The following is a 15054-nucleotide window of genomic DNA, read 5'->3' as shown; positions in this document are numbered from 1 at the left end:
CATTCATGGCAAGTTTAAATCACAGTAGGAAAACTTTTTGTAACTCTGAAGGAAATATTTTAAATCTGTGAAAACTCTGAAAACATTTATTATGCATTACGGACTTGACATGAAATATGGTTTGAATCGAATTTTCATAAATAAAACTGAAATGAGCCCAGTGGAATGAGAAGTGGGCGCTGCATTAGAAGTCAGAGGGGAGCAGCTGTCCAGGCAGGTGATGACAGATGAATTTTCTTCCTGTTGTGCTTCACAGGGTTTTTATCAACTTTCTAACCAAACCTTAGTGTCTTGGATTAAATTAATCAAAGTCTAAAGTTTTTCTGACCACCACTCCATCTCCATCTGCCACTCCATTTTCTTCTCATTTGAGAACAACACTCCACATCTTCCATGAGGATAACTTCTTCACATTTCAACAGCTTATTGACCTGAAACGGTTTCTTCAATATAACCAATTAAAACAAGCCATCAATACATTATTAGACATCAATAATGCTAACCTTAGACAACTAGACCGCTTCAATGAAATTGCAAAGTTGCCAAAAACACTCTAAAAACTATATAAAATATAATGTCTTCAAGCAATTTTAATTCTGATCAATAAATGGGAAAAAAAACTTTAGCATATAAAATAATCCATAGAACTCACCTCACACAGCACAGGATGCTCAGCATGGGACTTACACAATCAGACATTTCCACACACTGATTACCACCTCCACACATTCTGGCTCTGTCCACCAATACAAACAATCACCAAACTGTCTCAGATCTCTGGCCACAACATCCCATTATCCTCTCTGTCTGCTTACTTGGTAATCTAGAAGAACTGAACATTAAACTCCAAACAGACCCAAACCCACTGCTTGACTATCACCAAGGAAACAATACAGCTTATCTGGAAAAATAGGGAAAAAATTAGTACCTCACAATGGCTAGACTTTCTCACACAACATATATCAATGAATCAGCAACAAATAAGAATCAATTTGAATATTTCATTAAAATATATTCCATAATTCTACACCATTTCATTATCGGTGAATTAGTGCCACTGTGGAAACAAAGACCGGGGGAATGAGAGAGTCTAATAAAGAGTGTTCTTCTAGTTATCCTTTATTTATTTCATTATTCATTTATTTCCTTTCCCTCTCTTTTCCACTTCTGCCCAAAACATCTGTGATCCTAGATTAATCAAATAATATTTCATTGTTTTTGTCGTGACACTATTGTGTTATTTTTCCGTGCTTTTTCTTTTTTCTTAGTAAATCTTTTTTTAGTCACTTTTTATGTTATTTTTTGTTGTTTTACTTTTGTTGCTGTTATTCGTTCTCTTATCTGGTTATTTATTTTGTAGATCAATGCTTCTTTTAGTTATTCTCTAATGTTTGTTCTACTTACAGTAATTGCTGAATAAAAACAAACAAAAAACAAAGTAACTTGGATTCATTCTCAATGGAGATGAAGATTTTGAACTCTGAATGCAGAAGCTCGTTTTTTTTCTCTAAGTCTGGATCTCACTGGGTCTTTAATCTGATTAAAAATAGTTGAAAAATGTTTTTCTCTCCTCTGTTGCCACATACCTGTTCAACCAGTGATTCCAGTAAAGTGAAGATTTAGTAGAATCTGCTGGTTAGATACCTTTTACATAGAAGACATACAACAATAATCTGTAGCTAGAATAGAGTAGAATATACTTTATTAATTCCCAAGTGAAATATATACATATACAGTACAGACCAAAAGTTCGGACACACCTTTTAATTCAATGAGTTTCCTTTATTTTCATGACTATTGACATTGTAAATTCACACTGAAGGCATCAAAACTATGAATAACACATGTGGAAATATGCACTAAACAAAAAAGTGTAAAACAACTGAAAATACCCCTTATATTCTAGTTTCTTCAAAGTAGCAACCTTTTGCTGTGATTACTGCTTTGTACACACTCTGCATTTTCTTGATGAGCTTCAAGAGGTAGTCACCTGAAATGGTTTTCACTTCATAGGTGTGCCCTGTCAGGTTAATAAGTGGGATTTCTTGCCTCATAAATAGTCATGAAAAAAAAGAAAACCCATTGAATTAGAAGGTGTGTCCAAACATTTGGTCTGTACTGTATATATATATATATATATGACATATATAAGTCATATATATGACTTATATGTTATAAGTCATAACATATATGACTTATGTTTAAGTCATATATATGACTTAAACATAAAATAAATAAAATTACAAGCATGTACACATAAATATGTTCGTCTATATAAAAGAAATCACTAGATGAATCCAGAGTAAACCGGATTCAACAGTTAATGTTGGTTGGTTATTGTTTCAAAGAAGCATTTTATTTCCAATCAAATTGTTTTAAACTAGCTTTTAGCTGATGGTTTTAAAGATTTGAAAGATTTAGTTTTCCAAAACATATGCATCTAATCATTCTGGTATTTAACAAACAAAAATAATTTTGGTAATCATAACTGAGTCTGTCAGTAGATGTTCAACATGAAAGAAGCTGCAATTACCACTGCAGACGTTAGTACCTTCAGGGACTGTTCCTTGGTTCCTGCTCACCTCTCATAGCCTAATCAAAGTGGCTGTCGAAAGAAAGCAGCACTTTATCTCAGATCAGCTCTCCTTCTTTAATCTTGATCAGTCAGAGCAGTCTCCCTGCAGCAAGCTCTGCTGCAGTTTTTCCTTCCGCTCCATCACTGTGACAACACAATTCAGGAGGAATGCCCATGAAGATGACATGCACAGAGCTGCTATTAGATAAGGATTGCTCAGCAGTTTGTTGACTGCAGTCAGACATCTAATAATCTGCATTACACTCTCATTGATGGCCTGTCATAATTGAACAAGCTTGCATGAAGAGCCACAGTGCCCCCTGCTGACAGGCATCACTTGTTCAAGGGTTGATTTTGTGCTTTGGGTAATTTAAATAAAAATATGCTAAAAGCAGGACAAATTGATTTAGTCTGCACTGTTCATATAAAAAACACTCAACATGTTTTAGAGCCAAAACAGTTCTTAAAGAGAAGAAAACTATACATTATGATTCCTTTTGAATAGAATAGAATAGAATAGAATTTTCTGAAGAAATTTAAACAGGGCCTACCAAAGTAGGTTGGAACACAACATTCTGATGCTAAAAATTAGCATCAGTGCTAAGCTTAGGTAACATGCACCAAATAACAAGTGGAGAGTCACAAGCATTTTGACTAATATGGACTTACTCCATTCAGTATGTTAATATTAGTGTATAATCTAAAATGAGCCAAAATGTTAAGCCTAAATGCTGCCATCACTAGCATGCTGTCTTACTTTAACTTGTTCCATTCAGTATGCTAAACATAGCTAATAAATGAAATAAATAGCAAAAATGCTTATTTTAAGCACCACCTTGCTTAGCAAGTTATCTCTAACTGTAAAAGTTAATAAAAAGAAAAAAGGTAATAAAAAAATCTTTGTTGTTAAGACCCTTAGTCTACATAAGCCCAATACAAACTATTTTGAAAAGTATAGGGCTTCAATCTAAATATAATCTTCAAAATGTATAGAAAACAACATGATCAAAGTTTTAAAAAAATAGTAATTAATTATTAAATCAGTTTTCACAGCTTTGTCAGAGAGCTTTTATCCATAACAGAACACAAATAGGAAAACATATCACACAGTTTAAATATGAGTCACAGTGTCCACGTCCATCTAGAGTTACAGGAAGGAAAAGGCTTTGTCCTTTTAATGAAAAGATCATAAAAAAGCTCTACAGTATTACTTAGGCTGTATGGTGATTTTACACTTCATGACTTCTCTAAGAATTGAAAAGCTCATATCAACACCAGACTTGAACTATTCCACATTTAATCCCATTGCAACCAAAAACTAAAAAAATTCATTGTGATTTCACATGATTGTTATTGCATCACTGTAGAACTGGAGGAAAATTATGCTCAACTTTTCCTGTTTTTGATGGAAAAAAACATGAAAATAGTATTTTCTATTGATCACTCCCATAAAATCCTAATAAGATTAATAAAAGTTTTCATTTGGAACAGTGCAAATTGTGGACAAGTTCAAGGGGTGTAAAAACTTCAGCGAGTGATGGCGCACTTTAAGGAAGAGAGGTTTCATTTTGTGGGTCTAGGAAGCGGTCCAGCATCTTCTGGATGTTCTGGAAAGCATCTCTGCCAAGGTAGTCCACCTGTCCTGCCTCCCACATTCTGCGATGCTCTGCCTCTCTTTCTTCTGCCTGATGAAATGAAATGTGGCAGAAACAACAAAGGGTTATCAGGTTTTTTTTAATAGGCTTTGTTATGATTGAAAGAACAGAGTGTTTTCTGTGAAGAAAAAGCCCACTATTGGCTGACAACTATTGTGGAGGCTTATTATTTATCCCGTCATCTTTTTCTTTAGAGCAAAAGTACATGTTGTTTTCAGGCAGAAATAATCTGAAGTAAAGAATCTTTTCAACTCAATACAGTGTTTTCAGCTCATAAAAACTGAGAATCAATTAGACTGTTTCATGTCTTTCTTCAGTTTCAGTCACTAGCTCTGCTTGTCTAATTTCACTAGAGTCCAAACTGTACATTTGGCTCATAATTTATCCTGATTCAGGCAGTCTGTACTTGTACTACATTATGGTAAAAAAACAGGTGATTTTGTATTAGTAATACAGTAAAAGATTGTTTGAGAGGCTGAGTTTTGTTTCTTTATTGATTAATAAACCCAATTTGCTCCCAAAAGTGATCAATTTCAATTCAACTGACCTGAACTGAATACAACTCAACTGATTTGATATTAACTGAATTAAACTTAATTGAACTGACTTGAACTAAACTCAGAATAATTGAATTGAATGAAACTGAACTGAATAGTATTGAACTGGGGCTGCACAGAGCTGAAGTTGGTAGAACTGTTGCCTTGCAACAAGAAGGTTCTGGATTCGATTCCCGGCCCGCGGTCTTTCTTCATGGAGTTTGCATGTTCTCCCTGTGCACGGTGGGTTCTCTCCGGGTACTCCGGCTTTCTCCCACAATCCAAAAACATGACTGTCAGGTTAACTGGTCTCTAAATGCTCCCTAAGTGTGTGTGCATGGTTGTTTGTCCTGTCTGTCTCTGTGTTGCCCTGAGACAGACTGGCGACCTGTCCAGGGTGTACGCTGCCTCTCGACCGAAACGTTCCCTGGAGCGGCACCAGCACCCCTCCTGACTCCATGAAGGACAAGGGTGTAAAGAAAATGGATGGATGGAAATGTCTGAAATTGTTTTGATTTGAGTTGAATTAAAATAAACTAAATTGAACTGAATTCAAATGGATTAGATTAAACTTGACTGAATTGAACTGAAATGAAATTAATTGAGTTGAGTTGAAAAGATACAAAGATATAAAATGGACCTGCATGTCCAGTAAACCATCTCGGGAAGACTTCAGTTGTGAAATATTGGAAAGTAAACTAAGTTTCCATACCGGCTGAGCGTCTTCATCTGCAGTGCCTTTCCTGTCCTCTGACGCTTCAGCTCCAGCTCCAGCTCCAGCTCCAGGGGTGTCACTGACCTCTGCTGTCTCTGTTGATGGAGACTCTTTCTCCAGGACTGGTGATTCCTGCACTGGAGTTCTGTCTGTGCGGGGAGCCTTCAGACATTGAAGCCTTGTTACTAATCAGTGCACTTAAAATCTAACAAATCTCACATAAAATGGAAATTGAAATGAACTGAGAGTGACATAAATGTGATGTAGCTCAGAGCACCATACAGATAACAGACTGTGTGTTACTGCAGGAAGATTGTAGGAAACACAGTGAAGCAGAGATCCTGATCTGCTGGAACTAACAAGAGCCACTTGGCCTGTCTAATAAGCAGCCATCATAATTACCATGATATATTCCAAACATAAGTAGCTATGCTAATATGGCCTTTCATTCTGCTAATTAATAGTTTTATCAACAAATATTTTAATGACTACTCACAGAAAGAGCATGAAATTAAACAGAGTCAAAGGAAATGAAGTGCTCTCATTTCAGCTTCTCTCTTTTCTACCAAGATTCCTGGAGGTCACATTCATCAGGACATAGTCCCGTGTTTTTCATACTCATCGGCTTTTCGTCATAGAGTCTTTTCTGAGGTACACCTTTTCAGTTATGTGTCAATTTTAATAGTTTTGGCTATTTGCATGTCAGCAACTCAAAGCAAAGAGACATTTGGATGTACTGAACAAGACTTGTTGAAGTTCAAAGTGAGAATAAGAGAAATTGAACACCTAATTCGAATTCAGTTCAGTTTATTTATAAAGCTCCAACTCAAAACAATCGTCGTCTTAATGCACTTTACAAAAAATATTTCAATTCAACCACACATATAACCCAAGCATCAAGCAGTACAGTAATTAAATATCTCTGAGGTTTTCAGAACAATAGCTGTGTGTGTAAAAATGTCTTATGTTATTTTAATATTTTTAAACAGTTTTTTAATGATATAGCAATCAGAATTGTTGTTTGAATGTCAAAAAGAAGCTTTACAGTTTTACTTTCACAAACAAATACAGCTTTTGCTGTAATACTCAACCTGATAAATATTTGATAAATACAAAACCTATCTTTCATAAATGAAAGAAACCCAAGTGCTTGTCTGTGGTGTGTTGTTGTTTTCTCTCAAAGAGCTTTAAAAACCCCGGGGGAATTTTAAATTTAATCATTCCACCATCTACCCTGTTAAAAAACGTCAATATGGTTAAATTTAATCTTTTACTGAATATATAGGAGCTCTGGTAGTTAATGGAATTTTTGAATAACTGCATAATCTGTGAGCGACCAGTTCAAGATGTGTCAAAGTTGACTTTTACTCCACTTATACTGACTTTGGAAGTTTTCAAATCAGATTGAAGTTTTCATTCAGTGAATACAGATTCTTCTAGTGTTTTTCAGAGTTGATGCAGGTCAATAACACAGAGCTTTCATCTTACCATCATCTCTTCGGTGTGAGAGTGAAGACTGTTGGAGGATGGAGAAAAATGTGCAAGCAGTGAACTGGAGCTGTCCAAGTTTCCTGTAAATGGCACTTTGACCTCTTGTTCTTGGATCTGCAGAATAAAGAAAGCTTGTTGTAACGTCATGTTGGCATGGAAAATCAGAGTCATGTTCTGAGTTCTCTGCCACTCTGGATGTTCACAGCAGCCTCAGTGGAGAAACACTTCAGAGTTTAGGGGTAGAAAGCTGCCAGCCAAGGACAACCAAAGCACTCAGAGTCAAAAGTTACTTTTTCTACAACCACATCTACTGCTGGGTGTTCTGAATATTTCCTTTATGAATATGTTTTACAGTCACAATGTGAAGGAAAAATTTAGTAGCAAAGTTTAAATAAATTTAAATGTACACTTTATGATGTTTTTATTAAAGGTTTGCACTCAGTTGCAGCTCAACAGGACATATGCTCTTCTGACCCTTCTCAAATAAGTGAAGAACAGGGCGTTCAGCAGTTAGAAATGTGAGACATGGCTAAGGTGATAAGCCTGTTTTGTTGAAGTTCAGTTACTAGTATCTGTTTAGAAATCAGCAGAGAGGCTTTTTGGAAAAACGCCTTACGTTGAGCTGTGAATGTGTATGCAACTCTGCTCCACTGGAACTGATAGATAAGTAACTTATAGATTTTAACCTGACACTTGAGCCAGGGGGTGTGACTAAGTAATGTGTGATGTATCCTATGTAAATGAGGGGACGTTCAGCCCCAAGTCAGAACTCATCCGATTCTCACTGAGATGTGAGCTTTGTATGTTTTCTCCATTTGCAAATGTTAATTAAAGCTGTGTTTGTTCTCTTTTAAAGCTGAAGTTTGGTCTCGAATTTTGTGCAACTTAACAACAAGATATGTAGGTGATTTTACTGGAATTTTCTACAAAGTAGTAGTAGTTTCATTGTGAAGTGGAATGAAATATTAAACATGACTACCAGATTCTCAGATAGTATTTTACAGCAAAACATTGAAAAGAGGATCTGTTTAGGATGGAGTCTTGCTGGAAGCTGAACCTCCACCCTATGCTGCAGTCTTCTCAATATTTCTCAGTGTTTCAGTAGATTAACATTTTTCCACATCACACATATCATGTGATCAACAACCAAATGTTGTTCGGTTGTAGTGGCAGAAAAGACAAAGAAGACGACAGGCAAGTTTTTTTTAACTAAGCACATAATTGTGTTTCTTATTAAATGGAAATATTGCAATTGCAAACAAATAAAGAAATGGGCAAAATGCATAAAAGAAAAGAGCTGAGCAATAAACCAGTAAACCTTTCAGTACCTGTTGTTTGGGTCTTCTTGGAGTGCGCTGAGTGTCTGGAGCAGAAGGTGTCTGACTGTGATATTCCTTCCACCACAGAGACTCAAACTGCTCCAGACTCTGTGAGTGGCAGCCGTCCCTCTGTGGGCTCCACGGCTTCACGGCTCCTGCAAAGTGGACTATCTTTGCCTGGTGGCCGAACCTGCAGGAAGAACAGCAACATGTTCAATACATTAGTCAGTGGGCAGCAGATTGGAGTCACACGGTTAGCCAGAAGTCATTTTTTTCCCATATTTTCACAATCACTCAAAGTTCAGGCTGCACCTAAAGAAAGAAATACTAAAGTTTTGTTACAACTAATAAGAGCAGTGTCATAACATCCCCACTCACTTTGTTATTGCTTAAAACTGTATTTATTTCAATAACTCAACACATATAGATGGACGTTTTCAATCCTATATATCTCGTATACATCTATATATTTTGAGGATATTCTACCTGAAACTAATAAAACATGACATTTTTGGTCATTTCTAAAAATTATTTTTACTTTTTGAGTTTTAAAAACTTGGAATGCAAATTAATATATTAGGGGTTATTGCAATAGCATCCAGGTGGCATATTGTGCTTCCTTGAACAGGTTAGGATGAGTCTATAAGTTATAAAAAAAAACATGTTTATTGCATTTTTGGACAAAATAATTCTTTGATAATGAGATTTTAATCTGGTCAGTTCTGTCAATTTTGATCGCCTTCCAGAATAAGACTCTTGTCACTTTAAATCCAAATAAGCTGCTGGCCACGCCCCCAACTCAACATTTACATTGCCACAAATGTGCAACTATACAGCTGTACATCTTTGAAGAGCAAAAGTTGAGTGTCCTGTACAACCAACAAGCATGTAGAAAGTGATTTCTGGATGGTAAGTCAACAACAAAACACTTGCATTTTCCAGCAGCCATTATGTTCCAGATGTTTTTGAAATGGCTCTGAAATGTTTTCCAGACACCAAGGAAACATTAAATTATGGCTAAAACCATCTACGTTCCCAGGGGAGTTTTATAACAGTCAAGTTTGTTGCTGACACACTCACTGTTGGAAAGCAGGGAGGTAGGTGTACACAGAGCTGGCACACAGGTTGTAGATGAATGGCAGGTGTTTACTGATGTCTTCCACACTCCAACTGCTGAAGAATGAATTTAGGAGGCCCTGATCTCCTCCTGATAATATATAAGAAAAAGAAATTAGTAAAATATAAATTTGTTCTTACTTGACAGATTTGTCTCTCTGATCGCTGCGATTTGGGGTAAAAGGAGAAGGAATCTCAGCTCATCCTATCAGGGTGATTATCATATTAATCCCACTTCCAGCTGACTGAAACAAATCCAGGTTTTATTGCAATGGTGATAGACAGCTGGAAAATCTGATAAGACATTTAAGTGTACATTTAAGTAATGAATGAATCATGTTACTTCATAAGATCTCCCTTGACTTTACATTAGCGTATTCAGTTGAGACATCTGTCCTCAAAGCAATCAGCCTTCTGCTTTTTTCTTGCCTGCAGCCCAAATATGTTGTGATGCATTACCATCAAAGCTGCCGTGTTGCAGGGCGAGATCCAGCAGGCTGGTGTAGGTGATCTTGGACGGTCTGAAGACAAACACGCCAGAATTAAAGCAGTCGGGCCAGCCAGGGTCAGGAGCAGCTGACAACTCGTCCCGTTGGAACAACTCGTCCACATTGCACAAGACCTGAGAAGGGACAGTGTGGAAAAATTTTAAATTTTACTCTATGGTTTCATTCATAACTGAGTAAAAACTGTTGGACCACCCGTGAAGTTGTCAGCTAGATTCCAGATTCTCTGGTGCTGAAATTAAAAAGCTCCTTGATGGTAAGGCCCAGGGGATGAATGGATGGATCAGATTTTCCTGGAGTTCCTTAAGCTGTTGTAGGGTTGTGTTGCAACTCAGCAATATTGCGTGGACATCGGGGGCAGTTGCCCTTGAGTGGGGACCTCCATTTCTGTTTATAACATTTATGGACAGAATTTCTGGGCACAGCTCAGGTGTTGAGAGGATCTCTTTCGGTGGCCTAAGAATCATGTCTGATTTTTGCATACGATGTGGCCTATTAGCTTCATTGGGTTGTGTTCTCTGAAGTGGTTTGTACTAGAGTGTGAGGCAACTGGGATGAGGACCAGTGCCTCCAAATCAAGGCCATGGTTTAGAGCCAGAGAAGGGTAGAGTACCTTCTTGGGGTCCAGGTAGGGGTCCTGGCCCAAGTGAAGAAGATTGGAAAAGGAGATTGATAGACAGATTGGCGCAGCATCTGCAGTGTGAAATGTGTTTCCTCTGCTGCTGCTTCTCCATGTCAAGAGGAATCAGTTGAGGTTTAGGATGCCTTCTGAGCACATCCCACTGTGAGGAGACCCAGAACACACGGGCTGGTCTCAGTCACTTCACCAGAAGGAGTTGGTGAAGTGGCTGTGGGTTCTTCAGTCGAGAACTTCAAAGGAGACACAAATATTACTGACCACAGTAAACATTGCATGTCCATGTATGACCTCAGGAACCTTGTATTTACTCAGCTTGGCCTTTAAACATGCCTGCAGCCTGCAGCACACATTTTCACTGACTTCACAAGCCGAGAAATCACAAGAACAAAGTGCAGCTGAACATGTCAGGGTTCATATGTTGGAGATAAGCAGGAGGTCAGAAGAGAAGCAAATGAAGACTACCAGATTGATGTGTGTTGACTCATGACCTAACTGCATTGTACTATAACTAGGATCAATTGGAATTGATCTACTTGACTTGAAATCTGTTTGTATCAAACCAGTTGTATCAACTGGTCATTATCTGTTTGTAGATTAAACAGACCTAATTTTCTGAAGTCACGTGATGTGAATAGGTGCTATATAAATGAACTGAATTGAATTGTGACACTTATTCATCTATCCATCATGCATCCATCATCTCTTGCTTATCCAAGATTGGGTTATGGGGATGATCCAGGATGATAACCTAGATATCAGAATCAGAATGCTTTTATTGATATTGTACAGAAGCACAACAAAATTTGTTTCAGTACAGAACAAGGAAGACAGGGTGCATGTGCCCGCTCCCCTAGGGCACTGCCCTTTATGTTCATCCCTTTACCGTGGAAAGGATTCCTGAAAGTCTTCCAACTTTTCATGTACCAATATTTTCATGCACCAGCGAAACACAAGGCAGACTGAACCCCCTAAAGTGGAATATTCCTATTAAACTCACCAGTGTATCAGCATCCAGGAAGACACATTTGTTGTACTGAGTCAGATTCCAGCAGTGGAGTTTAGTGAAGGTGACGCCAAGCTCAGGACGTCCCAGCATGGACAGATGGAGTTGGTCCTCGCTGTTCTTCACATCCACAGTGATGATCTCATCAAAGACGTTCTCAAGGACTTTTCTGCTCAAAAGGAGTTCAATTAGTCAGAAAGTAAATTGTAACTCATTGCAAAGTACTATTTGAATTACATGGCCTCTCTGTTTCAAAGGTATACGTTTATTTTGTTCTTTAAGTTCTAAAAACACAATGTGTTACCAAACTCAGTGAGTAAACCAGCTGCTTAGTTTCATATCCAAGGCATAAAAAGGCTCATTGAATTTTTTTTTTTCATTTCTTTAAAGGGATAATGTTATGTATTTTCAGGCACATAGTGTCTTTTTTATAGCACAATCAAATACAACCTTCAGTTGTTATAAAAATGATATATACATAAGAGAAATTTGACTTCGTAATTTAACACCTTGATATTGTGCCTCTGTGTCTTTAAGAAACTCTTGCTCTTTCTGTTATGATGCCTTCAGGAAGTCACCATATCATCGCTTCTCCATTAACCCTTTAACACCTTGTAACTCATATAATTAGCTCAGCTGATGTGCATGTGATGGCCAAATCCATGGCCACACTCTGATGTTGGTAACTCTTTTTTATGCACAGTTTATTTTTTCATACAAACACAACAACACTTTAGTTTCAATAAAAACATTTATTAGTTGATTTGAATGCATTTATTCTATTTGTTAGCGCGCAGTTGTATTTATATCAACTTAAAGTTAATTTTGTTTGCTTAAGATTAATTCTGTTTGTTTTCCCACCGGTACTTACCTGCCTTGGAGTTTGCCAGACAAAGGATGGGGGCCAGGGCTCAGCAGGCTTAAATGCTGATTGGACTGCACCACTAGTTCCTGCTGGCAGGGGGAATTTGTAGTTTCTTTGTTTAGATACGTTTTGTATTTAAGTAAATATTAGTATTTAAAGTTTAATATTTTTGATTTTCAGTTTTGGGTCTTTAGTTTAGCCAAACTTAGCTGTACTGTTATTTGTTTTTGTGTTATTTGTATATTAGCTGCCCAGTAGTACTGCCTGAAGTTGGGAAGAGCAAGTCCACCCTCATAAGTTGGGGACTGCAACACTGATTTACGAAGTCTGGCAGGTCTTTTAAGCCATAAGAATTGAGATATTTTCCTTTCCAACTTGTCAAAAAAGGTCTTTGTAATTAGTATAGGAACATGTTGGAAAAGGTAGAAAAATGTGGGTAAAATTACCATTTTAACCAGGTTCACCCGTCCCAACAAAGATAATGGTAATAGGGACCATCTGTCGAAATCTTTCTCCATGTTCTCTAGCAACGGTGAAAAATTCTTATTCATCAAGTTAGACATAGAACAGACAAATATCCCTAAAGTTTTTGTGTTATTTGTAATTGTATTCTGTTTATTTACCCCTATTGTGTCTTAATTGGTCTGATCAGCCAGTATATAACCCCTGTGTGTCATTTCTTTGTTAGGTCAGTTATGTTTGTTTGTTCAGCCAGTTTGTTTACATTTTTTGCCTGAGTTCAGTTTTGTTTCTTTGACCTCTTTTATGAACTCAGTTTATCTTTTGTTATTTATAATCTTTGGGTTAAAATAAAAAACCCTATTTTTCTAATATGTCCTGTGACTCCTCCTGTTTTTAACTCGGTTCATCACAGTGCAGCTCCACCAGGTGTTTGCTAATTGCTGCTGGCTAGTCTGAAGGAGCTGAGTAGAAGAGTTGTGGGGACGGCTGCTGTGAGACCGAAAGCTCGGAAATTTGAAAACTGCAGCTCCAAGGAGGATCTTCATTGTTAAAGGCCACCCTGGCATTTTGCACAGCTGAATGGTTGCCACATTAGATTAAAGGATTTCTCAAACATGGATGAAAGAATCAAAGAAACACTTTAGGTATGTTTTTGACATGATGCTCAGAAAAGACGATTTTAATGTTTTTATTGGAATTTTCTGTTTTGAAATTGGAAAATTGTGGTATTTTTTGTATTGAATTCTACGATAAGTTTGAGTTCATCTTGGACATATACAGAATTATTATTAGAACTCAACGTCAGAAAGAAATGAGTCCCCAACCTTGACTGTTCAGAGATGTTTGGGGTCACCATGACGACTATGTGGCGAGTTGTTCCATACCGTCGCAAACTTCTGGCCACCACTGTCGCCCCCTGGCAGTAGGAGTCTGAGGTGGCCAGGGTAACGAAAGCCTCACCAGCTGCACACAGAATGGAGACAAAAGAATTAATAGTGCAGTTATCTCAAGGTTTATCCATCAAATAGATAAAAGAACTAAACTCTATGGATTGTTTGTTCTGAGTTTCTCTGTGTTGTTCTATTATGGACCAGCTGTAGCAGGTGTGTGGCTGCAGCTCCATAATCCTGGCCTGCAGCTTGATATGGAGGCATGTAACCTTATGTCTGAGGACAGTGTTAGATTTCACTTGGCTCCCTTTTTGATTCGAACCAGAAGAAGCAGAGAGTCTGTTCTCATTTCAAACAAGCCACCCAATCACATTGTTAATAATTCAACATCACAGAGAGACTATCACAGTTGGAGCAAAAGAGCAGTGAGCAGAAAACATGCAGCAGCTTATCAAAGCATTTGTTTTATTTATTTGTGCATCTTGAAACATGCTGAGCCCACTAGCGGGAGGATATTTGAAGAATCTGACGTTAAATCCATGATGGAATCCATAGATCCCATCATTTATATGAAAAGTAGGTTCCTACCTGACATTTCTTGTCTTCAGTCAGTTCCAAATCCTGGAGGTTTACTTTTCCACAGGGGAGGTGAGGAGCAAACTACGCCTGCATGCTGCCGGTCGTCAGCGGTGACATCAGAACAGTCGACGGCGAGGGTGTACTGGTGCACCAGCTGGATCTGGGACACTTCCTAAATCCTCACTGTGAGCATAAATCTGCCACAGTGATGTGGAGTCACACGTCAGGCTGCTTTTAATGGTCGAATAAATCAGGAAGCAGAGGCCTTGCTGCTTCCATCCTCTGATGTGTTTGTCCAACTGGTCATTCAACTAGCAGGAAAGGGGGCTTGACAACAAGGGTTGTGCAACAGCACAATCTCTTACTCTGCTGATAACCCACTCAGGAGAGCGTTGCTTTTCACTTTCCACATCAGCCATGTGCAAATAACCTATAACCACTGCAATGCATGAGTCTCAAACATTCACTGCCTTGCAACAGGATTTACTCCTCTTGAACCTTTTCTTGTTTTATTACATAAAAAATCCCAATTTTGCAGGAATCTTCCACCAGATTGCATAAAAAGCAACTGTTCATATCCTTCTTTGTTCTGGATTTTGACTAAGCCATTCTAACACATGAATGTGCTTTGAGCTCAGTCATTTCTTTGAAGGGAATGTATTTGGAGCAACCCAAACCCCAGCCTCAGGTATTTTGAAACCT

At 37.8% G+C, this 15054-nt stretch overlaps 1 protein-coding gene across 1 annotated transcript; it reads right to left on the bottom strand.

The window, feature by feature from the left end:
- Positions 1-3619: 3619 nt before the first annotated feature.
- LOC116715822 (glycogenin-1-like) lies at positions 3620-14684 on the bottom strand. The gene is made up of 9 exons (XM_032556505.1): positions 14362-14684; positions 13708-13846; positions 11551-11725; positions 9867-10029; positions 9372-9498; positions 8301-8481; positions 6970-7086; positions 5479-5643; positions 3620-4260 (listed from the first exon to the last, which is right to left on the bottom strand). The coding sequence occupies exons 1-9, from the start codon at positions 14366-14368 to the stop codon at positions 4123-4125; spliced, it is 1212 nt and encodes a 403-aa protein (XP_032412396.1). The 5' UTR covers positions 14369-14684; the 3' UTR covers positions 3620-4122.
- Between the last annotated feature and the right edge of the window lie 370 nt (positions 14685-15054).

The sequence above is a fragment of the Xiphophorus hellerii genome, chromosome 24 (assembly GCF_003331165.1).
Source record: "Xiphophorus hellerii strain 12219 chromosome 24, Xiphophorus_hellerii-4.1, whole genome shotgun sequence".
Lineage (NCBI taxonomy): Eukaryota > Metazoa > Chordata > Actinopteri > Cyprinodontiformes > Poeciliidae > Xiphophorus > Xiphophorus hellerii.
This window is presented reverse-complemented; position numbering and strand designations above follow the sequence as displayed.